We start from the raw sequence: 26,787 nt of genomic DNA, 5'->3' as shown, positions 1-26,787 counted from the left end.
TGTGGAGTAGGTCTTATTCTGAGTAAACGAGTGACGAAAGCACTACTTGGATGGAGGCCCTTCAATGATTGGATTATTACAACTCGCTTTACCCATGGACATGCCAAAGCAACTGTGGTGCAGGTTTATGTGCTAACCAATGATGCAGAGAACACAATAAAAGATGAATTTTATGAGTAGTTCCAAGATGTCTTTGATAATATCCCAAATCATGACCTGAGGGTCCTGATCGGAGACTTCAATGCCCAATTGGCAGTAATCATCGAGGACTCGAGACTGTGATTGGTGCTCATGCGTCCTCTGCTTATATGAGTGATAATGGAGAAAGGCTAACATTGTTTTGTGAACACAATGGGTTGTTTGTTGGGAACACCTACTTCCAGCATCGGCTTATCCATAAGAAGACCTGGCAGTCACTAGACTGGCACACTTTGAATGAGATAGATTTTATTTGTATTAGTAAAAAGTGGAGGTCATCATTGCACAATGTGATGGTTTACAGAAGTGCAGATATTGGATCTGACCATTACCTAGTTAGAGTGGATATTAAACTCAAACTTTGTAATCAAAGGCAGTTCATGCTAAAAAGACCATTTGCGAGAGAAAAATTAAATGATCCAATCATCACCGAAGCATTTACTCTGGAGTTGCACAATCGCTTCACCCTTCTTGAAGGGATAACAGATATAGAAGATCTATGGGGGGGAACCTCAGAGACATTACCACGGAGTGCATCCAAAACATCATTGAAACATGTCGAGAAAGACAAAAGGATCAGTGGATCCAAGATTGCTCACGGAAGTTGATTGATGAAAGGAAAGACAAAAACTTAAAAAGGGACCAGACTAAAACAATGGCTGAAATGGAGGAACTAAGCCAAAGATATACCAAGTTGGATAGACGAGTAAAGAAAAGCTGCCAGAAAGACAAGAAGGAATGGTTAAAACAAAAGGGCACTGAAGTGCAGGAAGGCTTCTGACCAGAATGACTCTAAAACCCTGCATAGTCAATGAACTGACTGGGATGAGGAGTAACTCCAGCACTCCAATAAAAGACAAAAATAGGAAGCTTCTGATTGCTCAAAATGAGCAGAACAACAGATGGATGAAACACTTTCAGGAAACATTTAATCAAGCAGAACCAACCATTATATATGATCTCAATATTGAAGATACACAGGATGAGTTTCAGGTGGACACTTGTGATATTACCCTTGAGGATGTGGAGCTTATGATTAAGAGCCTAAAGAATAGTAGAGCAGCTGGTTTGGACAAAATTATGGCTGAGATTTTGAAGCATGGAGGAGGAGGGCAACCCATGTTGGAAAACTTAACATTATTGTTTAACAGGTGCTGGCAATGTGGGGAGGTGCCAGAGGATTGGAAATGGGGAGCTATAGTCAGAATTCCTGAGAGGAGATATCTCCGAATGTACCTCCTTTCTGTGCCTAGAAAGATATTTTGTATGGTTCTCCTTTGATGCCTGCAGACTGCCCTCAATCAGCGCTTGCAGGAGGAGAAAGTTGGGTTTCCCTGCAGAAGATCGTGCAGCAAGCAGATCTTCTTCCTTTGAAATATCATTGAGTATTGACAGCCATTGGCCATCAATTTCATTGATTTCAAGAAGGCTTTTGACAGTGTTCACTGTGAGTCCCTCTGATGGATCCTGTGATTATTTGGTGTATCGACAAACTTTGTCACCATTTTCAAGGCCTTATACCTGCATTCAAATTGTTGTGTCAAGACTGAAGATGGTCACATGGACTTCTTTGAAATTACAATAGGAATCAGGCAGGGTTGTGTCCTGCCCCCTTTCCTCTTCCTCATCACACTTGATTATGCCATGCGACAAGCAGAAGAGTCTGGTGTGCATGTTGGGGCCGGCATCATGGTTTTACCAGGACCATCTTGGAGATTTGGTTTTTGCTGATGATATCGCCCTATTAGAGGAAAGCGAGACAATGCTACAGCACACCACAGCCGCAATGGGTTGGAAGGTACACAAAATTGGCCTCAGGATAAAAATTATGCATGTATGTAACACTGCCCAATAGCAGGGAATAATTGTCAGAGCACAATAATTGGAGGAGGTATAGAGATTTGCTTACTTGGGTAGTGTTATTACCCAAAATGGTGACATGGAAATGGACGTGAAGTACTGCATCAGAAAAGCAGTGACAGTCTTCTGGCAGATGAACACAATCTGGTCCTCTCACCATCCATCTTATCAAATTATGCATGTTTACCTCCATCGTGATTCCAATAGCTGTTTATGCTAGCAAGTCCTGGAAGATATCGGGAAACATCAATAGAAGGCTCAATGTCTTCCAACAGAAATGCCTACAACGAATCCTAAAGATCTGATATTTAGGTCATATCACCAACGAAGAGGTTCTTCAAAGGAGTGGATGTGTAAACTTCATAACATTGTTGTCTGTAGAAGAGTCTGACTGGCCAGCCATATTTTTTGTATGGAGAACAATAAGATCCTTAAGACAGCCATGAAATGGGTTCCCCAGGTGCCAAACAATCATGAGGACACCCCAGGAAGACTTGGCATAGAACTTTTCTTTGAGATTTGAAGATGCTCAATATGACTTGGGAGGAAGCTGAAGTCCTTGCTCATGATTGAAATCGATGAAAGAGAATTGCTGCCCAGTATGCTACCTAGCATTGGCAGAACTACTACTACTGCTGTTACTACTATCCATTTACTGGATAAAAGGGAGAAGGTATATAAATAATCAATTTGTAGTTTTGATAATCTTTTTACTTATTTCTACAAAAAATAGTCTATTAAATTTTTTCATTGTTATATTATTAAAATTAACACAGTTGTCTCATAGTATTCCAGATAAAACTTAAATTAATAAATCTTTAAAAAACAACAAAGCATATATTTTTTTATGATTTATTTTTACGATTTATTTTTTGCACATTTGTAAATCTTAAATTTCACAATGTTAAACTGATTAATGTTAAATTAATACTGTATTCATTAGTTTAACTAAATTAATTAATATTAATATCCTATTAAAATCTTTCATTTTAAAAATTTAAATTTAAAAAATAACAGTAGCACTTAAATACATATTTTATAAAATAAACTTAATTATATTTTAAATCATATATAATAGTATTTAATTTAAAATATAATAATTTAATAGGCTAATTTTTCTATTTAAATATAAATCAAACAAAATAATTGGAATTTATAAGTTAACATGCCCTTAAAATCTTGATTTCTTTTCCAAGCAAGCTCTGAGATTTGGCCAAATTCTTTTTAGTTATACTCTTGATAGCTACAACCAGGTCATGTTTCTGTTTTAAAAATAATAACTGCCATCAATATCATTAAAATAATATAAATAAATTAGATCAATCATTTATTTTTATTATTATTATAGATGATTATTAAATTACAATAATAAAAGATAATTCATTTTCATATATTTATAGTTCTTCATATTATTATTTTATGTTATTATGTTTATATTCTAAAATTATTTAACTAACTGACACCTAAATGCAAATTCCAGCACATAATAAACAAAGAAATTTTAATATTCAAACGTTTTTGCTGTCTTTCAGAGACCCTCAACAGGATGCCTCTAAAAGATGACTGAAAATGTTTGAACATTAAAATTTCTTTGTTTATTACAGGTATGTGCTGGAATTTGCATTTAGATGTCAATTAGTTGATTATATAGTTCCAGTTTAAGTGTGCCATTTTTTGTTTAAAATTATTTATGTTAATAATAACATAATGTTAAAACATTTAATTTTTCATAATTATAATCAATAATTGTTATTATATCACTTTTGGAGAATCATATATTTTTTTTAACAAATTCATCTTTACAGAATTTTTGAATACGGTATACAAAATAAAAGTATACAGCTGCATTAATAAAACTCAGTTTATTAAGCAAGTTCCTATTATAGCTTCAGAAAAAGCTTTTAATAGAAAATTAAATGTTTTCCTATGGTCAACAAAGAAACAGAATACGAGAATACAGAATAGATGATTTTAATGTAAACTTTAGGAAGTTTTATTCATTCAAACTGCTCTATTTGTTTTATATATATCCTATTTTCTCATTTTTGTTAACTTTAAACAAATTCTGAATAGCAGTGATTAAATTTGAAGAGTTCGTGGAATGTGTTTAAAAACAATTTTTAAAATAAACTGATATTTTATGTATGGTACATCAATATCTCTTAAAATGATTATATAAAATAAAAACTGTACCCATATAACCCATGAATTATCTGTTTAGAAAAAATTTGAAAAGGGGAGGGTAATGCAATGAGGCAGGTTAGACAGTTGAACCTGTATCTCAAACATGTTTATGTTGAAAACCTCTATCTCAAAATTGATTTTGTCCCCTGCATTTTCAGCCTAAATTCAATATATGTTCTTTTGTTTATCTCAAATAATTTTCTCCCAAAACTTCTATATCTCAAATTATGGACTGATGTGTCTATTACAAATTCAATGTTCAGTAATTACATTTTGATATCACAAATTCCAGTTGAGAAACATCTTTTGCAATACAATACATAGTTGCAACTAAATGCTGCTTTTCTCTGATGTGTTTGGCTTGTATCTTATTGGTTGATGAAAGTCAGGCATTACAAAAACTGTTGACAAACTATTTCTGTTAAGGTATGTCAAAAATGTTTTATTTATATCTAATACAGGTATGTATGTACAGTACTTGCTATTGTATTAATACAATACCATACTTCCAATCAAACCTATTACTGTTTACTGTAGTAACCTCTATATCTGGAAACCTGTCTATCTGAAATTTTTTCCTCATTCTTGTGAGATTTGAGATAGACAGGTTCCACTGTATATCAATTTTAAATTACAATCATAAAATAGTATTATGGAGCAAAGTGCTTCCATGACTGCAGGGTAAATGATGGGGTAGGTTTCACTTGTGTAACCCATTTCTTCCAGCAGTTTTCTGTGGGGTATATACATAAAAATATAATAAATATATTTGGTGATACTGATCATCACAATATGAAAAAAATGAATGGATCAGAGTTATTTTTTCATAAAAAAAAAACATTAAAATTATAATAAAGAACACAGAACCAATTACTAGTGTAAAGAAAGAAAAAAAATCTCTGCACAAACGTTTTCTAAATCCCTCTGAGTTCTTCTTCAGGTGTGACAATGGTTACCCTATGGAACATCATTCGAAACATAAAAGTTTTTAAAAGAAATATAGTTTGAATATGTCGAATTACAAGTATAAATTTAAAGCCATGCATGCATTGTCCTGCTCATAACGAAGATTCAACTTCACAACATCACACACAGAACACCTCAGATGGTTGGAAGCCATAGAAATCTTTAAAACTAATTTGCATCATCATGTATAAATTTTAAAAAGGAAATTATGTTGTCAATGGCCTAGCAGGTTCTACTTGACACGATGGTATAGTTGTTGATTGAATCTTTGTTATGCGCAGGACAACATATGCGTGGCTTTAAATTTATACTTATAGTTTGAATGGTTGTTCAAATTACATTTCTTTTATAAACTTTTATGTTCCAAATGATGTTCCATCAGTAATTGTTGTTGCACCTGAAGAACTCAGGAGGAGTTAGGAAACATTTGTGATAAGATTTTTTTTTTTTTGTTTTCATTACACCAGTAATTGGATCTGTATTCATTATTATGTATTTCATGATGTGGTGTGCTGTAATTTATTAAAATGATAGTGTGCAAAATCATTACTTTAAACAATTATTACAATAATGATTTAAATTTCAACAAGTGATTTTATTGTTAAATATTTTCAAAAAAATAACACTTGTTTTCATATAAATAGTGATAACCTTTTGATTTAATTGTCCAACATAATTTTTAGGATGATAACAATCATTTAATAATCAACTTTTAGTAATAATCAATGTTTTCAGAAATTACAGTATTATAAAAATGTTTTTAAATATGTTGTGTCATTATATGGGTAAGTGAAAGATTTTGTTGTGTTCAGTGTTGTGAACATAAACTGGCTCATAATACAGTTTGTTATTTAAGTAAAATGCTTAAGAATAGTTTTACACAATTACATCATTTTTTCATTATCAATGTAATTGATTAAAAATGATATATTTTTTTTAAAAAAAGATAGACCATTATAATTTCTGCTTATAATTTTCATTGAATTTTTAATCATATTCTATTACAATTGTTCATACTTCACAATTACATAATTTTCTCATTATCAATGTAACATTTTTAATAAAAATAAAGAGAACCATTAGTGTTACAGATAATATAAACAGCTACCAATATAATTTAACTATTTATTCATTAACTCACTTTTTGTCAATACAGGATAAAATCATCAATAATTCCTGGAATTCTTAATAATAAAATATAAACAAATAAGGATGAACTAGCATTGTGGTTATTCAGCTAAATTAATCAATGCACCTTTAACAGTAAGCAAAATTTAAATAGCACTAATGTTTTGACATTTAATCAGGAATGTAGTCATAAATTAAAAATGCCAGGATGCTAATTGACACTCCAAGTTTGTCTATGGAGGCACCACCATCTATGGAATTTTGAAGGGAAAAAAGGCAATTTTGTGGGGCAATATTTGAAAAATGTACTACACTACACTGGATAACACCGGGATGGGTAAAATACTGCACTCTTGGAACCTATAACTGGTGTGATATAAAAAAACAAAGAATGCTTATCACCACAAACGTTTTCGAACCGCTGAGAGTTCTTCAGGTGTGAGACTGAATTACTGATGCGACAGAGCGAGCCGTTAAAGGAAATTCGAGAAACAATATGTTACATGAGACGTGTGTGTGTTCGACTAGTTGACCCAACATAACCTTAAAGATCGGAGTCTATCAACATCTGCCATGCTGTCGATAGAATCCATCAGGCGAATTCCACCAGGCGAAACTCGTTCACACCACGTCACACAATGAACACTTTAAGTGGCTGGAGGCCATTCAAATCTACAAATCGTCCTTCAACGAGAACTGCATCAATTTTAAGGATGAATTGATTCTATTGACAGCATAGCAGACGTTGATAGACTCCAACCTTTAAGGTCATGTTGGGTCAACTAGTTGAACAACACACACACATCTGATGTAACACCTTATTATTGTTTCTTGAATTTCCTTTAATGGCTCACTCTGTCCCCTCAATAATTCAGTCTCATACATGAAGAAGAACTCTCAGCAGTTCGAAAACATTTGTAGTGATAAGCATCCTTTGTTTTTTTATATCACACCAGTTATAGGTTCCAAGAGTGCATTATTTGAAAAATGGCTTAAATGTACCAAAATGTCCTATAAGTTCATAATCAGTACAAAAAAACTGTGCAAAAAGTAATTTTCTCAGTTTTTTGACCAAGGCATATAGTCTAAAGTCCAACCTAAATGTTCACAAAGTACAAGGGCTTTGTCCTGCTTAAAAAAAGTAGCAGGGCACAGCCCTAGTAGCCCTGGTATGACTACAGCAATGATTAAAAAAGCATTAACATAACATCTTCAACTGTCCATGCCTGAAGATGACCCATTAACTACATACATGGTCTTCATCTTTCTTCTTTCATGGTTTTTGTTTCATGGCTATTCTCTACAATTTGTATTCTGCAATTCTTCTCACAAAACTGTATATTAACATCCTTCTTTTTATTTCATTAGTAATTGACTTTTTTATCATTTCTTTAATTTTTTTTCATTTTTTTATTTTGTCCTGTACAATATTCTGCATTATCTTGTCAGTACCATTTTGAATCTATTTTGACTAAGCCTGCTAACTCCCAAAGATTTGATTCTGAGAGTTTTTCATTTCATGATTAAAAATTTCAGTTGATATTTTTTACTCTCAGCAATATCAAAATGCTGTTGCCCATTCTTTAGTCTGTTTTAATATATACACCAAGAGCTGATTGTTGTATCTAGTAAATTGAAAGAATAGGCTTCAATTTGGAAGTCAGGGAATTTTTAAATTTTTGCCAAATATAAGAAGTCTCCCAGCAAATCCTACAAAATTGGTAATTTTAATTTTGATTGCATTTAGCCTTCTTTCATCTGCTTTTGATAGTGTTCACATTTTGGCTATATATAATAATATATATTATTCCATTTTATTTTTCAGATTTTGGTCTTCTACTAGATTCAATTCAGCTGCTTACACTATCTTCTGTTGTTTTCTATTTCTCGATAATCTTTTCCATGTTGACTTAATTACATTTCTAAATATTTGTAATGATTACATATAAGTTTTCCATTATGTATTTTTATACTACCTCCAACATACAAATATTCTTTTTAAGGAGCAGGCTAGCACAGAAGAAGTTCATTTTCTTGATGTTGGCATTAAAATAGTAGGACCCAACATCCATACATCAGTGTACCACAAACTGTCTGCTACTTCAATGTACATACTAGCCGATTCATGCAACCCGTTCTCATACAAGGCGGCAGCTTTTAACGCTCTAGTCAGAAGGGCATTTTCACATTCATCAACCAAGCAAGCCCAACGACTGAGTCAGCCTGAATTAAAAAGATAGCAGCCGAGCACGGGTACCCAACTGTGACGCACCGCTTGGTCAAACAATACCAATGTGTGGGATCACTGGGAGGTCGGACAGAGTCAGCCTCCTTTATCTCGGTTCACAGGTTGGTTAAGACCTGCCCACTGTCGAGGATGGCTTGTCCAGTCTGGAACTAGTAACTTGTCAGGCGAGTGGAGGAGGAGAGAGGGGATCGTTGATAAGACCGAGGCGAGATTCGAATAAAGGACACCAGTTAAATCAACAAACAGAATTTATTATGAAACAATAAAGAACAGTTACACCGAATAACATTGACAGAGATATTATATACTAACATAGGAAAGTTCGAACCCGAGAGAGAGCGTTTACAAATAAGTGGTCGTCATACCTCAACAAGTATCGGAGTCGGATGACAGAGTCAATACAAAATTCGTAGTGGCGGAGCGGCTTCGAGCGTAGAATTTTGGCGTAGAGGCTTCGAGTCTGACTAGAGGCGGAAGCTACGAACGACGACCCCTTGGTTCTTGCTCCCCTCCTTTTTATTTCGTCCCCTCGTTAGTTTTCTCGCCAATAAGCAAATTTTGTCTTTAGTTCCGAGTGTGACTCAGTTTCGAGTTTCGAGGGGAGGGGGAAGTACAGTCATTCCCCTAAGACGGGTCGGTTTTTGGTTTGAAATTTGGTTATTGATGTCAAGATAAAGACTAATTTAAATTTTTATTTTGCCAGTCAATTCGAATTCTCACAAATGCTTGAAGCATGCCTCCAATGCTGACTTAGAGCCCGATGGTTCGACACGTGTTCCCATTACGTTTAACCCATATCTTAAAACAGTGCATAAACTGATAGCCAACAAACATGGAATACAAGTAGCATACAGGAGATGTCCCACAATTTTCAATATCCTATGAAATGAAAAAGACCCTCCAGATTGCACAAGACTCCCCGGTTTCTATTCCATCTTGATTAGAGACAACAGGCGGGGAAAGGACTTATTATACATCTGTTCTACCAAACGTTCCTTAAATACCAATATAAGGAAACACCCCGATATGGGTGGCTCACTACTGCCCTTGCTACGTATAGTTTGATAAAGCTGCAGTCATCGTCACCATACCCCACCAGGAACACCTTAGGTGGCTAGAAACACTAGCTATCTATAGAGTTGGCCAGGTAGCCACGTGCGTCGACTGAAAGGAGGAGCTGAGTCCATCACTGGCCTGGCAGTCCCTATTAGATGCCAACAAGCAGCTACCTCCTCCAGCACACAACCATGCATGTCAGGCAGGACTGACTTTGTCAAAATGACATTTGATCCGTCAAATTCCATGCACTCTGTTCAAAAACATTCCTAAGCTAGTTGACCTGAGGAACTACGTGATAGTTCGAAAACGTTTGTCACCCGCTATATATCTTATATGCATTACACCCCAGTAACAGGTCAAAACAATCAGCATACTGCAATTATCACTATTGACTTTAGAGGCCTTTGATCACTACTGTTACTGGTGGCCTTTTATCCTGCACACATTACATGCTCATCACTGCCCTCAAAATCTTTACAAACTTCTTCAGTCCTATCTTAGCGACAGGAGTGCAGGTGTTTATGTTTATACAACACAAAATAACATAATCAGCCCATCACTCGAGGCTGTTCTCAGGGATCCAGGTCTGGTCCTGGTCTCTGGAACATACCCTATAACTATCCTGCACTTAAATGACACCCTGCTTCCTGGCTGCTACATACAGGGCTATGTGGATGACACAATTATCCTAGCTTCACACAGGAACAGCGAATGCTTACAGAACATATGCAATGATATTCTCAATAACATTCACCAGTGGAGTATTAAGCATAGGCAACCCATTAACATAGACAAATGTAAAAGCATGATAGTTGGTAAGAACAAACTACTCGTCAGGAAAGCTTACCCTTCAAATAGGAGCTCACAGAATAAAGCAAACAACAGAAATTAAATATTTAGGTGTTATTCTTGATGAGAGACTTAACTTCACACCCCACATCAAATACATCACAGACAATGCTAAAAAGAAGGCCAATACCCTCAATAGTATTGCTAGGAATACATGGGGCCTTGGCTCTAATGCTATTTAAGCTTATTTACAGGGGTGCAATTCAGCCAACACTCTCTATGCCATACAGATCTGGGGCCATGTGGCCACCAAAGTCCATAACCATAAAAAACTGTTATCTGTTCAAAGGATTGCAGCTCTCCGCATTTGTAATGCTTATATGACCGCACCCACTAGTGCCTTTTTGGTAATGTCAGGATTAACCCTATCAACTTAGAAATTAAATGCATTATTTGGCAGGAAAATCTCGTCACCTTACCCTGGTGAGATTATAGTGACTCAGATGTCAACAAAATGATTAGAGTAGGTAAGAATCCCCCAGTTTGACCTTGATCAATGATATCAAAAAATTCAGCATCGACAAAAATACCCTCCTGATTACCTCCTCTCCCATCAGCTTGCCCATGATGTTTACTTTAAAGGTCCAGGTGATCATCTCATGTTTAGGCTATACACTGATGGTTCCAAGATGGGTGATGGGTACAGTAACCATATTTTTTTGGGAGAAAATAAAGGACATATCGAAGAAAATAAAAAAATACCTTATGAAATTCATAAGTTTATAACATTTATTACGAAAATAGTAGCATACAACATTGCATACATTAAAATTTTAAACAATCTTAATTATTACACATACACACACATTGTAAAAATTTAAGTAACATTAATTTTGATACTTTTCAGTAGAATTAATTTTTTTCAATAGCACCGGTTCATGTTTTAAAAAATCATAAAATTCTATACAGTTCATTTGAAAGTTGTATTTGACAGAAATACATGCTTCTAATGTGCTTACTTTTAACTGGGTTTTTTCATTTGTCCACATATTATTCACTAGTGAAAATATTCGTTCGACAGAGGCATTAGATCCAGGGAGACATTAAGAAAATTCTGCAATTTTTCAAATGTTTTTGAAAGCAATTTCTTTTGCTGTAAAATGTTCAAAAATCTCAACCCACCTTTGATGGCAGGGCTTGTTATTCTGTCGCCATTCATCGATCTTTTCGTTTGTGACATACTTTTTACACACGAAACTTCAAATAATCCACCGTCGAGTATATTTATGGACCAATGATTCGAAATAAAAATATAGCTTTCCTCTACCTTTGCCCACAAAGGGATTTTGCGTAATGTGACCTATTCAAACACCTCTATTTCAATAAAACACATGTCCCAATTATTTAGATAATCTATGCACGTTTGATAAAATGTGTGCACAGCATCATTGAATTTTTTGGCTTGTATATTTTCTGATTTTTCTAATGCTAAAATCACTTTTCTAATAACAATAGGAAGAAACACCTCATTTTTTCTTTCAACTAACTTTAACTTTAATTCCTTTAGAAGTATGGATGTTTCGCACATTGAGATTTCTTGTGATTCAACTTTCAATATATATTGGTGAAATATTGAGGCTTGGTTATGAATAAATAATAACCATTCCTCTGCTAATGTTTCATTGAAAAAGTTTTTCAGAATTGTGGGACATTTTTCCAGATTCAAAAAGTATGATTTTAATGGATTAAATAGTTGTAAAATTCTATCTAAAGCTGGTAAAAGAGTTAGCCAGCAGTATTTTGCTGTAACCAAGAAGCTTTTTATGTTGAACCTCTGCATCATCACAAAATTCTTTCAAATCTTCTACTCGTATTGTATAAATATAGAAATGTGAATAAATTTTTACTAATATCACTTTAATATCTATCGGAAGACAATCTACAGCAGTGCTTATGCAATTGTTCAATATGTGGGCAGCACAATTAACTCCTATCAATTTATGTTTACTTGATTGTTGCATTTTAAGTAAAACATTATTCTTTCCTTTTCTCTGGGAACCACCAAAATTGCTGTTGGTATTGTCAGCACACAAAGCGAGTAATTTATTAGTAATTTCAAATTTTGACAGTGAATCCTTGATGCAATTTGTTAATATATCTGAAGTTTCTCCAGAAAGATTATTTATATTCAAAACTTTACTCTGACACCGCAATTGGGTAAAAAATATCTGGCCAGAATTGTGCACAATTTAGTATTACCATGATTCGAACAATCCGAATAAATAGTTATATAATTTGTTTTGCTTAAGTCAGTTTTAATTGATTCAAAAGAATATGGTGCGAAAACATTACAAATGATTGCTTCCGTTTTCGTTCTTGCACAAGAATATTTTTCCTCAAAACATTTCTTAATTAATTTAGAAGAGCAGTCGTTTGATCGAAATGAATAGTTATGTTGTATTGAGTGATAACACCAAGATGCCTCTTTTAGTGCTAAATCCTTTAGGTTGTCATTGGAATTTTTATTAATGAAAAATGAGTTTAACGATTTGTTTGTTGAAGCCTGTATGTCCGCTTCTTTGTGTTTTGCTGTCTGAATATGTTGTGTAATTGCTGATCTGCCACTATTCGCAATATTAAAGCTGGCTAAACATTTGTTGCATTTGACGTCACTATTCGTTATTCCTTTTTTAATAAATGGAAATTCTTCTTGTAATGTTTGATTAAAAATGCATTTTCTTTTGGGTGCCATGATAAATGGTCTACAAAATATAAATTAAATAATACCTAAATACGAAAAATTAGAAATAATAGACTAAAAACTCACATGCAGTCCCTGTGTAACTAATTAATGTTGCGTAAAAGTATAGTAACTGACGTGAGGTCCATGTGTGTACTGTCCAGAGAAAAGGAGTGTACTATAAAGAGAAGGGAAACTCAACAGTAAAAATGTCACATGCTCGAGCCTCCGAAGATTGCCGACAAGTGACGACAAATGCTCACCAACGATCCAAGTGTATTATCCACCAACTAGAGAGTTAAAAAACTATCACAAAAATCCCCATAAGAGTGTCCACCCCCTGGTACTTTCAAAGGCCGTTTGATTGGCAACACACTGCACTACCATGCTCTATGTAGCAATGCATGACACGATGACAACACTGGTCGTGATGGCATACGAAACTAACTTGTTCAATATATTATTAAAAAAAATTTTTTTTAAACTTTGTGTTGACTTTACAAAATAAAGGTCAAAATGCCTATTTTAGAAAATAAATAAAGTTAGAGGACAGAGCAGTGAAATAAAGGACTGTCCTCTTAAATAAAGGACGTATGGTCACTGTAGTGATGGGTGATGATGTGAGTGCCGCTTTTGCAGTTTACTCACACTTACACTGCGGGCTTCACAATACTTACTTTCATCTAGGTACACATTGCTCAATAGCACAGGCAGAAACTTTAGCTATTTATATGAGCTTAATTCACATTAGGCATAAGGACAAAAGACACTACTTACACTATCATATTCTGACAGTAGTGTAGTTTTACACAGGATTGCAAAGTCTGATAGCTGCTTAAAACTCATCCGTCTCATACACCACATTCTCAGACACTTAGACAACATTAGAATAGATTTCCAATGGGTCCCAGGTCATGCGGGGTTTTTGGCAACGAGATTACTGACTGTCTTGCCAAATGAGCTGCAAAGTCTTCAGTCACTAGTACTTTCAGTTACATTCCTACGTCATACATCAACAATCACATCAAGAAACAAATCTTCATGCTCTGGCAAGACAGCTGGGACCATGACACTGCTGGTAGGCTCACCTATACTTTCATTCCCATGGTTGACACTACTGTGATTCTTTGCCCCTTTTACCCCAGTTACACCCTGACTAAGCTACTTACAGGACACAGTAACTTTAAGTAATACTTGCATAGGTTTAACCTTTGATACAATCCACAATGTGATTGTGGTATTCAGGAGGACCAAACACCACATCACTTAATTTTTTGCTGCAATAGGTACAGTCACATTAGAGAGAGTTTAATGTGAGCTGCTATTCTTGAAGGGTACAATTAGCCTTGAAACCCGCACAAATTCATTCACACACATACAATGTTCCATCAGCTACTCGCATTCATATCCCTTAATGGGGCTCTTGAGAGCACTTACTCCAGGGGCACAAATAGCAATTAGCTTTCCCTTACTTTGTTTCAACTGTCAGTATATAGCTGCCTTTGAACTTTGTATTTTAATTCTTATTTTCTATCTTTTTCAGTCTAAATTCAATTAGTTTAAGTTAATCCTAGTTTTAAGTTAGATTAAGGACTCTCAGCTTGGTTTCTGGTTAGGTTAAATTAGATTAGGATATTAGCTTTAGTCATCTGGTTAGGTTTGTCCTAGGTTATGGTAGGTTAGTTTAGTTAGTGAGTAAGTTAACATTTAAAAATTAATAATAAATACATAAAAAGAAGGAAAAAAAATATTTGGGTCTTGCTCATTTGTTTGTCAGTCCGTTCATCTTGTCTAGTTTGTCATTGTGTTCATTTGCTTTCACACTGTCTGTCTAGCTGTTTAGTAGTATTAAGATTTGCAATTGTGTTCAATTTTATTAGTATTAAGTAGATATAAGTCTTCCTACTAACAGCCACTACTTCCTACACACTTTTTACACATTTTTTAAAAATACATTCAACACCTAATGAAAGAATTTTCCATTACACCACTTCTCACTTAACAGCCTACCTGTTTAATGACAAGCTCACCAACATGGGGAGCTTGTCATTTTATAATCTTAGTCTCATTCCCACAGTCAGTCAGTATTTACTACACAAAGCATTCACAATCTCAAAGATTATATACTTTGTTAATAAATTTGTATTTTGTTGTGTACCCATAGTACCAGCAAAAAGAAAGAGCATGACTTCACTTGAATGAAGCATGAAGAATAAAAGGAAGGGCAGGGGAGTTGGAAGAGTAGCAGCACTTGGAAGAGTAAAAAAAAAAAAAAACAATAGAAAAAGTAGAAAATAAGTTCACTGTAAAGGGACTAGCTGGTGTGTTCTTGAAATTGAATGCAACTATATTAGTACTAGAGAGTATGGATCCAAATGTTGAATGGTTCAAGAAAGTAGAACAGCAAATGAATAAACTTTTATGATGCTGTCATAAAATTTATGAAGAAAAAAGGAAGCTTACAAAGCTGATCATACTAATGAGCTCCTTCTTGGAAGCTATACCCAGGACTTCTACTCCTGTATCTCCCTTACCTGTTCAGCTGTCTACAGTTCCTGATAATCCTGCTAATAACTCCAATGATGACATTGATGACCTGGAACCATTACCACCTTTGAAGGATTCAATAACTAAAATACTGAACTGAATGACTTTAAGCAAATAAACATTAATTTTTTTGGTAAAGCATTTTAATAATTTTTGCTGATTGTATTTTTACATTCTGTAATATGTAAGAGATGCAAATTAAAGCAAAGTTATCAAGTTGGAGTTTCCTTTATACTATTTTTTTATCAATAATAAATAAAATCCTCATTTATTGACCAATTCACTTAATGACCTAGTCATAGGAACAGAACTCTGTTGTTAAGTAAGGAATGCCTGTATAAATTTTCATTAGATGCTGCCAAATGTATAGGAGGATGGAGAAGAGTCATCAGTAATTGATATAGATGTAGCTCTATACTAATTAAACATACAGACTGTTTAGAACTTTATTATTATTATTAATTTATTTTTTACTTGGAATGTTATTCTCAGTCATTCCAAATGCTTGCTTTGCTGATGTAATATATAAGTCCTGTACATGTTAATAAACCAAACACATTATCATGCAAAATTAAAAAATAAAATATTAATAAAAAGAATCTGGTTATGATATGATATTCCTATATTATTCTTCATTCTAATCTTGTTATTATAACAATGTATTGTTTTAATATTAATGTACAAAAATATATAAGACACATCTATAAATCATCATTATCAATTTGTTATTTATCCATGAAGACATAGGTATGATAATAAAAACACAAAGCTAAGCCATCCAGTTAAACAACAAGCTTGGTCTCCTGTTGGTTGACTAGTTTGTAAGGTTTAATACCAATACATGAAAGCTACATTGATCAACAGAATTCTGTCCATTATGGATGAGCCTAATTTGCAATAAAGTTGTCAGCAAGGAGGATAAGAATATGTGTTTGGCTTAACTAACTAAGAAATATTATGAGTCAGATATATTTCTAACTCAGACTTCTCACAACAATGAATGAATATCTTACTACACAGCCATCCAAACAACTTATCACAAATTTAAAAATACACTTTTCTGCATCTAGTATGGATGATTATATTGTTTTTAAAGCCTTGTATTTTTAGATGTCAAAACATAATAATATCAACATAAAAATATAATTAATTATTCTACAAATGATGAATTAAATACCTTTAAATCTAAAAATTGGAAAACAAACTCATGTATGAAAACTTTTTTAATTATGCAGATTTCAAGTTAAACTAATAATAATTTACTTATCGATAATTTTTCTCCAAAATTTTTGATTTTTTGACAAACTTTTAGTCAAAAGAAAAAATTTTATAACATTAAGTTCAGGTTAGTGAATCCATTCATCTTTCTTGATGTATTTTCTGACGTTCTCTCTCAGTAAGTGTGTACTGAAAGTACATTTTGTTTGAACTATTCATTTACATCATATAAAATTCAGTAAGAAATATTAGACAAAGTTTCTCTATGTGGAAGTTCTGTCTAATGTGATTACAGTTATACTGCACAAATTCCATTAGTTATTTAATTTGCCTGGATTTTTTCTTAATGTTGTCATTTCCAATGATTCTAATATTTGGGTTAGCTGACTTCTAATCTAACTGTCTGAGTTTTATATAACAACAAGCTTATTTATATGGCTTATGTGTCGTATTGGAGAATAATAATTTTATCTTCTAACTTATTTCTTTTTAACAAACATACAAAAATCCTACTCTTCTTATTCTATTATTAATTTTTCTGAATATTTTATATAGCTTAAAAATTTTTCCAACATAATTTCTATAAGAAACTTGTTTAATTTCATTATTATTAATTGTAAATTTTAAAGAATCCTTTTTGTGACTTTATTTTTTACAGGTATACCTCGACTTACGTCAGTAATTGGTTCCAGGAGAGGCAACGTAAGTCGAATTTACTTGTGTAGTTACGACGTAAGTTGTAGTTTCGACTTACGTTGTAACTAAATGCCAATAATGGAGGAAACGCCAATAATGAGCACTTAAAGACCGCTAAATAAGACGACAACACAGAAACACAGATGTTTTCATGATTCGTTCCCTAGGATTTATGATGATTGTATTAACATTTACTGTAAATGCACATATTTTAATATGATTTTATGTGCTTTCAACGCTTTTCTAGTGATATTACGACTTCAATGTTTATGGCGGACGGATTTAAAGTCGAATAAACTGACTTAAACTTGATTTTTATTTTTCCATATAAATTTTTGACAAACGACATAAAATCGGGAACGACGTAACTCGAGAGGGACGTAAGTCGAGGTATACCTGTATTCTTATTCTAAAGTTTTTATTAGTTTATATACTGTATGTAGACATGTTTTTCCAATTATCTTATTCATCAATAGATACAAAACTTATCATAGAAGTTTTTAAATGAAACATTGAAAAATTTCTGATAAATTTACAGGTTTTTCCACCAGAAACAATTGTTCATTTCATTTGTATAATTCAATAAATTCAATATTCAGAATTTGGTAGATATTAATGAGAACTGAATTTTCTGATTTTAAAATTTTTGACAAATAATTTAACTGGGGTTACCATACATCCATATATAGTATGGACAATCCATACTTCAAAAGAGTCTGTCCATGTCCGTACCATACTTAAAATGTCTGTACTTTTAACTGATTGTGCAATTAATAGTTAAATCATAACCATTTAGATTTAAATCTGACAACGAAAGGTGCTAAATTTTCGACGATAATTATTATTGTATTTGTTGGCTAGGTGGAAACATTGAGTAAACAAATGTAACGGCTCTGTTGCTTAGAATATGTGCACACAAACATTTGTTATAACGGCTTTTTAATTGTATAGTACTTGTTATCTAAGTGGTTAAATAGTTTCTCTTACATTTAAAATTGCAATCTGTGTCCCAAAGGAAAGTATAAATTGAAACTTTATATTATATGCCTACATTTACTAGAGTAAAAAATATGATTAAATTTTTTTTATTTTGCTTCACTATCTGAGTACTTTTAATGCTAATCTATCTGTATTTTTCCTTCAATTATTATGATAACCCTAAATTTAACATATATTTTAAGATAATTATAAACAAATTTTTAATTAAAAATTATCTATAATATTAATTTTAACTTGATTATAGCTGATTAAATGGTTGACTTAACTTATAATTTATTTTTATTGCCATACACAATACCTTTATGAATACATATGATATATAATAGCCTCTGGCATAGATAAAATATTTTATTAATTTGTAGAGTTGTTCTTGTATATTTTAATAGCAAGATTTTATTACTACCAAAAGGTTATTGCAACCTTGACAATTATCAAAAATAATAAATTAAATCTTTATCAATGTAAAAAGCAAAAAACCAAAAAAGTATTATCAACAATTATTTGCATGATATGATTTCCAAAATTTTCCTGAAGTTTGAAGCAACTCATGAAAAATCAACAAAACTTTAAAGTGAAAAAATACTTAAAATCTATTTTTTCTTTTTTTAATAAAAAATGACTAAAAGTTTATATTACACGAGGTTATTGACTGCTATATACAGCTGGAACAAGCAATACTGCCGCTTGTTCCAGCAAGCCTGATTGTTTAATTAATAAAAATTAAATTTAAGAAGTTGCTTTAAACAAACAGTTGAGACAAACACTTAATAGTTTCAGCATTTTTCTGTACATGTCTAGCTTAATTAGAAAGAACAAATAAAAATTTTAGAATAGAACATCTCATATAAAGTTGTTCCCAAATCATGGTTCCTTTTACTTTCTACAATTTCAAGGATAGTTTGTAATTCAATCTATATGTCAACGTCCTCCGGCAGAGACGAAATATTTCAACTTTAACGTAATATCTAAAAATTACATCGTTATAATAGCAAAATAAACAATTTTTAAAAATAGTTTATAGTAAATTTTCACATTAATAAAAGAAGAAACAAAATAATTTCTATTCAAAAGTTCAATTAATCTGAAATATCTCATAATGAAAAGATTATAAAAACATCATTCATTTATTTGTAATCATAAACATTATACAGAAAATAACTATAAAACTTTATTTAATACCTTTTTTTAAATCAAAAAATAAAAACAAACAAACCTACTAATTTTTAATTATATTGCAAGAAATCTCATTTTTATTACGTTATATAACGTACATATAATACAGTATAATAAAAATAACGACTGTGATAATCAATTTTAATTAAAAGTTAAATATTCCATTATAATTTTTTTCATCTAAATCTTTTGACAAATTAAAATATTTTGAAAATGTAGTTTTTAGACTTCTCGGTTATCGTCGTCCAAATAATTTTAAAAATCATTGTTTTTAATCTACAGTTAACGTCGAGTAATTGAACGTGACGTAAACAAATTAAACAGCACTACACAATGAATCTAGATTCAATACACTCAGATTTATTTATTAACATTAAAAACCTTATTTTTTTTTTTTAAACTGTAGTAAACATTTTCAGCTTTTCTTACATTGCATCATTATTTCCAAATAAAGCATATCTAATTTGAAATCATTAAAAATAACTTATATATGAATCCACCAAAGCCATTTTATTTTCTGCAAATTACTAATACAAAAATCGTTGGCCTTATTATTTGATTTATTTTATAAACATTTACTAAAAATAATCGTGGTATTCTTTTATAGATTTCTATTGATTCCATTTACGAATAAAATCAATATCAAAAGAGAAATTTTCTTTCATTCAAATTTTAAATGGCAATAAACGAGCGAAAACGTAGTATTAAAGAGCTTAAGAAGGAACGAAAACAAAATTGACATTTACCATTTTATGCCTCCCTTTAAATACAACAGCAAACGCACCATGGCCTATGAGATCTTTGGTATTATATTCGAATTCCCCCACGCTTTCCATTATGATCCGATCGTTCTTTCTATATTTTCCAACTCAATTCATCTCGGAATCTCACTGATATCTTATTAAATACGTGTATTAAAATGCTACTTTTCCTCATCGGCATCATCATCATCAGCTGGAGAAAGGATCGGATAACGATTGAATGCAGCTACTCCGAAATAGACCCCCTATCGGAAATTTATGATTAATGGCCACAGTTTTATCTCGAATATATTATATTTTACACTTTATTAATTGCTTATTCGAAATATTGTGTTTTTATTTTATAAATAATTGTGCAATTGTGCATTGCATTTTTCTAGTGTTATCGAAATTCCTATATATATACTAGCTGATAACTGTAAGATAATTTCTGTCCGATTTGAAGAGATTTCTTTATATAAATGTCCTATCGATAAACAAAAATCAATAGCAGAAATTTTTATTTAATAAACATTTGAATTTTTTTTTTTTAATCTTTATATCATAGAAACTCGAGGATGGAACTATTGTAATGGAGAATAAAATCCGAACCCACCTATATATTTTCATGCCCGTAGTTTATGAAAGTTCTGAAATTTGCTTCACGCTTTCATTGTAGATTTCAAATTTATTTATAAATAATATTAGTGATTATCGGGACTTTGGCGAATCTGAAATCAAATGTTGCAATTATATAATTTATAGCATCCACGGAACATAATTTCGGGGAATTTCCGGAAAATTGACACAGATTTAGTTGTTTACTTAAATTTAACCTGTTTCATCGTGAATAATTAAAATGCTTAAAGACTTAATTAGAGATAAATTGCACTTTTTAGGGGTGATTTGTCCCGATCGTATCGAGTTTTGTTTCTCACTGCCGGCCCGCTCTCCATTGTAACCTGACCTAATCCACGATGATATGGCTAAAATCTTCCCTTTTAAAACCGTCAGAGCGGAGTTAATTAATAATGAAAAAATATTCAAAAATTTATAACAGTCATTCTTTTCCAAATTTATACTGAACAGAAATTTTATGCTCCGTTGCAACTAGAAATATATTTAACTAATTTCATTTCCGAACATTCACTCGGTTTTTCAAGAATAGTGATTAAATATAAAATTCGTTTCATTGGATGCATGAGATAGAAGTATTTGGGATGCTTAAGGTCTTAAGAAAATTATTCTAATTTTAAATTGAATAGAAACAACAAAATCGCTCTTTTTTCTTTAAATGTTGATGGTTGGCCATCGGAGACTAAGAAAGCGTTCTGCGAGATCCTGGTTGTACTCTTAAAAATTTTACAGTAGGTTTGACCATGATACGACGGACACAGTCTCAGCCGCTCTGATTATGGACCTGCTATATTTGAAATTAATTGAGGATTATAAAAAATGAAACGAGAAATTTATTTGTTACAAAATTCTCATTTTTAAATGAATTTATAAGTTTTCGTTATAAAAAAATGATTTGCCGTTTGTAATGCTAATTGATTAGTAATTGTAACTTTTAATAATTAATGTAAATGAATGATAAAGGTAAAAACGAAAAGTATTCCAGTGATTTTGATCAATTCGATATTAAAATATCCAATTGTAAAGGTAGGATTTAGACATTTCGATTTTTTCTAGAAACGATTCGATGTGGGCTTAAAACTAGAGTAACCAAAGGGCGTTTCGTGACATATTTCATTGGAAATAGACGCATCAGCAATGTATAACAAAGATTTAAAAAAGATTTTAAAAAAATATAACGACCTTCTCAGCTGATGCACCAGTAAATAATTATTATTATTTTGTTACACGAAATTTGAACTTTTTAAGGAAACTTTTGAGCAGTGAGTAAATTATAGTCTCCAGTGGCGTGCCGTCATTGGAAGCGATGGAAGCGCCGATTCCACCTTCCAATGACCTTCCCTTGTATTTTATAAAATATACATTTTCATATTTTAACGTACTTTGAATTAATTAAAATGAATATTTTATTATAACTGCATTATGTATCTTTTACAAATTTCTATACTACATGTGAAAAAAAACGACAAGATTGCTATTGTATATTCGAATAATTCGGTGGCGGAAGGAATGTCGAAACCGGGTCAGTTTCCAATCAGCCAGATTATATAGGCATTAGCACATGCGGTTTACAGAGCACCAACCTCACCCGGTTTAGCTGGTAGAAGCGACACACGCGTACGGAGTCCAACTTTATAACCCGGACCGGTTCTGAGCTGTTAGCCGCCTGCCTGTCAACTTCCAAGCAGCCAGATTATAGGCATTGGCGCATGCGCTTTACAGAGCACCAACGTCACGGTTTAGCTGGTAGAAGCGACACACGCGTAAAGAGTACGCGACTTTATATCCCGGAGCGGTTGTGGGCTGTTAGCCGCCTGCTAGATATTCGGCCACTCTTCGCCCGATTATGTGAATCATGAGCAGACTAGATCAACGGCGGGCAACCCGCGGGCCAGCTACGGCTGGCGAAAAGTTTCTATCCGGCCCGCGAGATCTTTAATAGATTATTAAATTGGAAAAATAACTATTAATTAGTTATTTTTCCAATTCTTTGTAATTTTCGAAAACGATAAAAAAATAAATGTAGTAATTAACTTTTTATTTATTTATTTCATATTTGCAGACTAAAAAAATTACGAGTCACAAGAAGGCGTCAATTAACTACTACGGCGCGGAAAAAAACGTAAAATTTATTCTGGCCCATGTTATAAAAAGGGTTGCCCACCCTAGACTAGATTTATAACAACCCAACCGATAGGAGTTTACTGGCACGGTTTTATGATAGTTCTGTATAGTTGACAGGAGTTTAAAAAAACTCCATTAAAATATTTGATATATTTATTCTGCGTTTATTCCGCTCTCCCATCTTATATTACTTACGGATTTCAATGTTAAACCGGTGATATTACGATTTAGTATGTCCCATCTGTAAGGGGATGCAGAAAAAACGTGTACAATTCTAGTACAGTGTTAAAAATTAACTGTTACTTTGGCAGCATCATTTACAACCAAATTTAATGAATGAGACGTACAGTACATACAATGGTACAAAAAAAAGCTCTAGAATTTATTTTCCTTAAATTTACGATTTATATATCCGTTGTCATAAAAATTTGTCTTTCCACTGTTTTCCCAAGACTACAGATATTCAGGTACAAAGTAACTGGTTTCGACTTATTTCTACTTAAGAAGTGACTAAATAATTAAGAGATTAGGGAATGGGGACATAAATAAAACCCTGTTGAAAGAGCCAGAATTTTACTTCAACAAAAGCTTAACAGAACTAATCACTCGCTCAGTACAGTGGGAAACTGATTTCCGTGTACACCTGGTATTAAAACGAATTAGTTAAAAAACGAATGACTATTAAGTTTAACATAGTTAGATTTTTACAGCTACGGTGAGAAACGTTTAAAATTTACAACAGCCCTGTGGCATCCTTTGAGATATACTAGTGATGCGACAAAAGAGGCATTTGACATTGACCGGTATCGGCACCCTCGGGATTTGGCACGCACACACTCACTACACACCTACCTGGACCGTCACTAGTTCCATCCATTAGCTACTCGTATCAAGATATTTGACTAAGTGGATTGTTTTAAGATTTAAAAAGTAAAGAATATTTTATGTTATTTTTATGTACGTTTCTTTACAAAGCTATATTTTAATTATAATTTTCTTTAAAAGTATATTAATACAATCGAACAATACATTGTACCAGGTATGTATATCCACCGCACATTTTATTTCACCGAGTAAGTTTTTATAATTTATTTTTAATTTTAGCCCTTATATCGTGGCTAGCGATTCAGAATGTAATTGTGATATTAAAAATACATTTAGAGAAGTCTACAGTTTTTACTGGCTTATCGAACAAATGAATACGAATGGACCCTAGACCAGTGATTCTTAACAGGGGGCCGCGGCCCCTGGGGGTCCATAAGAAGTTTGCCGGGGGCCGCCAAATTATGCAAAATTTCCTTCAGAATATAATAAAAAGAAAATTGATGTATAATCCGAATATCGTATTGAAAAGTGAAATAAGAAAGATAAAGTTTTCCTATTTAGTTTTTATTTATTTATTTTGTATTTCTTCCTACATACAACTTTGTTAGTACAGAAGAAATAAATGTAAATATGCTACTTACACCGCAGTATTTACTTCTTTTATTCCAAAGCAATTTTAAGAAACTATTAATGCTTGGAATTTTAAAAATAATTAGGAAAAATAGTAGGCTTTGAAAATTTAAATATTTTTGCAAAAGTTATGCAAAATCCTTACCGCAAATGGGCGTTTTAGTTTTAGTTTAGTTTTAGCATCGACATTGGATCGATTTATCGACATGTTTCTTATTTTATTTTCTGTTAAAAATTAATGAGTTTTCATGTTTAATTGTGAAGTTTGAATGTTATTTAAATAGATAATGAAATAATAAAATTATTATTTACATTTATTATATAAAAAATAAAGCAATAATAAAAAAATCAATTTATTATAGATAAATTATCAAATTATCAAATATAAATTATTATTAAAAAATGGGGGTCACAAAAAAATTATGAAATATTTGGTGGGCCGCGAATATAAAAAGGTTAAGAACCACTGCCCTAGACCATCACTGATCGCACCAGTAAATAATTATTATTATTTTGTTACACGAAGTTTGAACTTTTTAAGGAAACTTTTGAGCAGTGAGTAAATTATAGTCTCTCTTTTATATTGAGGTTATTATAGCTATAAAGACCACAACTAATAAAAAAAGAAACACCGATAAGAATTAGAATGTATGCAATAAAATATAAACATTACTTCTTTGATACTTGATTGCATCTTATTCTTTCTGTGTTCATTGGGAACAAAGCACAAAATTGCCGTGTCGAACTTACCATACAGAAACACACGTCGAAGAGAATAGATCTTATTTTGAATCACATTATTTTTGTACAAAGGGGTGGATATGTATTTTGGACTATTTGCCCTCTTCAATCCTTTTTTTGTACAATTATAAATTACATTAACAGTACTTTTCTTTCTTTTTTTTAATACCACGTATTCTAATTAGAACAATCAGGGATAACTTGTAGATCTTTCAGAATTTTACTTTAAATTTTCTATTGATCATTTTTCATCTCCGATGCGATACTTTGAATTATGAATCAAGATTCAAATAAATCCGAGAATTAAAATATCGAAAAATTGTCAGAAATAAATCACTAAGAACGTATCTTAGTGAACGAATTCAAGCTCATGATGCAGAAAGAAAACGTTAAAATTTGGTCATTTTAAGATGATGAGTAAAATAACACAAATCCTTTTCTGCAGCATACTAGGGTATGCTTCAAACCACCCATATATAACTGCCTCATAGAATAGAATATTATTATTTTTCTACATCATCGTGTTTCTCGGTACAGAATTTTTTAAACTCTTTCTGTCCTGTGGGTATTAAGGGGGACTTTTTCAAGTTAATTGTGAGTTTGGCTAAGCCCACAATGAGGCGAGTAGACAGTGAGGGAGGGGGTCCGATATATCCAAGACAGATCACTCCTAAAAAATTCTTGAGTCAATACAAATAGTCAACTCTCTCTCTCCTACGGGCACTTTTTTTTTTAGCAAGTCCATTATGGGTTTGGCCTGGCCCATAACGGAGTAGCTGGGCACTGAGAGACGGGACTCCAAAACATCCAGATGGACCACCCCCAAAATATTTCTGGTATCGTTCAGATTTGATCCCGAGTCCTCCAGAACGGAATGCTGCCTTCTTAGCCGCTCGGTCCTCCGGCCTTAATTCAATAGGGGTATTCCACGATCCGTAGCTTTCTTAAATTCACACAAGCGTCGCATCTTTGATCTTAACTTCGTTAAGTATGGTTTCTATAACAAATGCCACAGACTTAAAGGAAAGCTGCCTTGGTGCAATGTTCGCCGATTATTGACTAGTTTTCGTATTTTTAAACTTACAGAAATGGAGCAAAATAATTTTTTTTTTAAAGACAATGGACATCATGACCAATAAAATGCCCGATAGAGATAAAACGAGAATTATGCCGTTTCAGTATTGTCAACTGACAGTACTGAGATGTTTTATTTTTGTTACTTTCCCGAAATTGTCTAGTTCACATGCGTGTTCATGATTCATAGCTTTTCTGTAATTCAGCTCTAC

At 32.5% G+C, this 26,787-nt stretch overlaps 1 protein-coding gene across 1 annotated transcript in view; it reads right to left on the bottom strand.

Moving 5' to 3' along the window:
- The window catches only part of LOC136984399 (serine/threonine-protein kinase unc-51-like), an 80,984-nt gene extending 60,157 nt beyond the window's left edge, over window positions 1-20,827 (bottom strand). The window contains exons 1-2 of the mRNA XM_067281368.1: window positions 20,552-20,827; window positions 3,228-3,320 (exon numbers count right to left, since the gene is read on the bottom strand). Of these exons, the coding sequence (XP_067137469.1) occupies window positions 3,228-3,320; window positions 20,552-20,641 (183 nt within the window). The 5' untranslated portion in view covers window positions 20,642-20,827. The remainder of the gene's footprint in view (window positions 1-3,227; window positions 3,321-20,551) is intronic.
- Between the last annotated feature and the right edge of the window lie 5,960 nt (window positions 20,828-26,787).

This window comes from Centruroides vittatus, unplaced genomic scaffold (assembly GCF_030686945.1).
Source record: "Centruroides vittatus isolate TY-2023 unplaced genomic scaffold, ASM3068694v2 contig_918, whole genome shotgun sequence".
Lineage (NCBI taxonomy): Eukaryota > Metazoa > Arthropoda > Arachnida > Scorpiones > Buthidae > Centruroides > Centruroides vittatus.
This window is presented reverse-complemented; position numbering and strand designations above follow the sequence as displayed.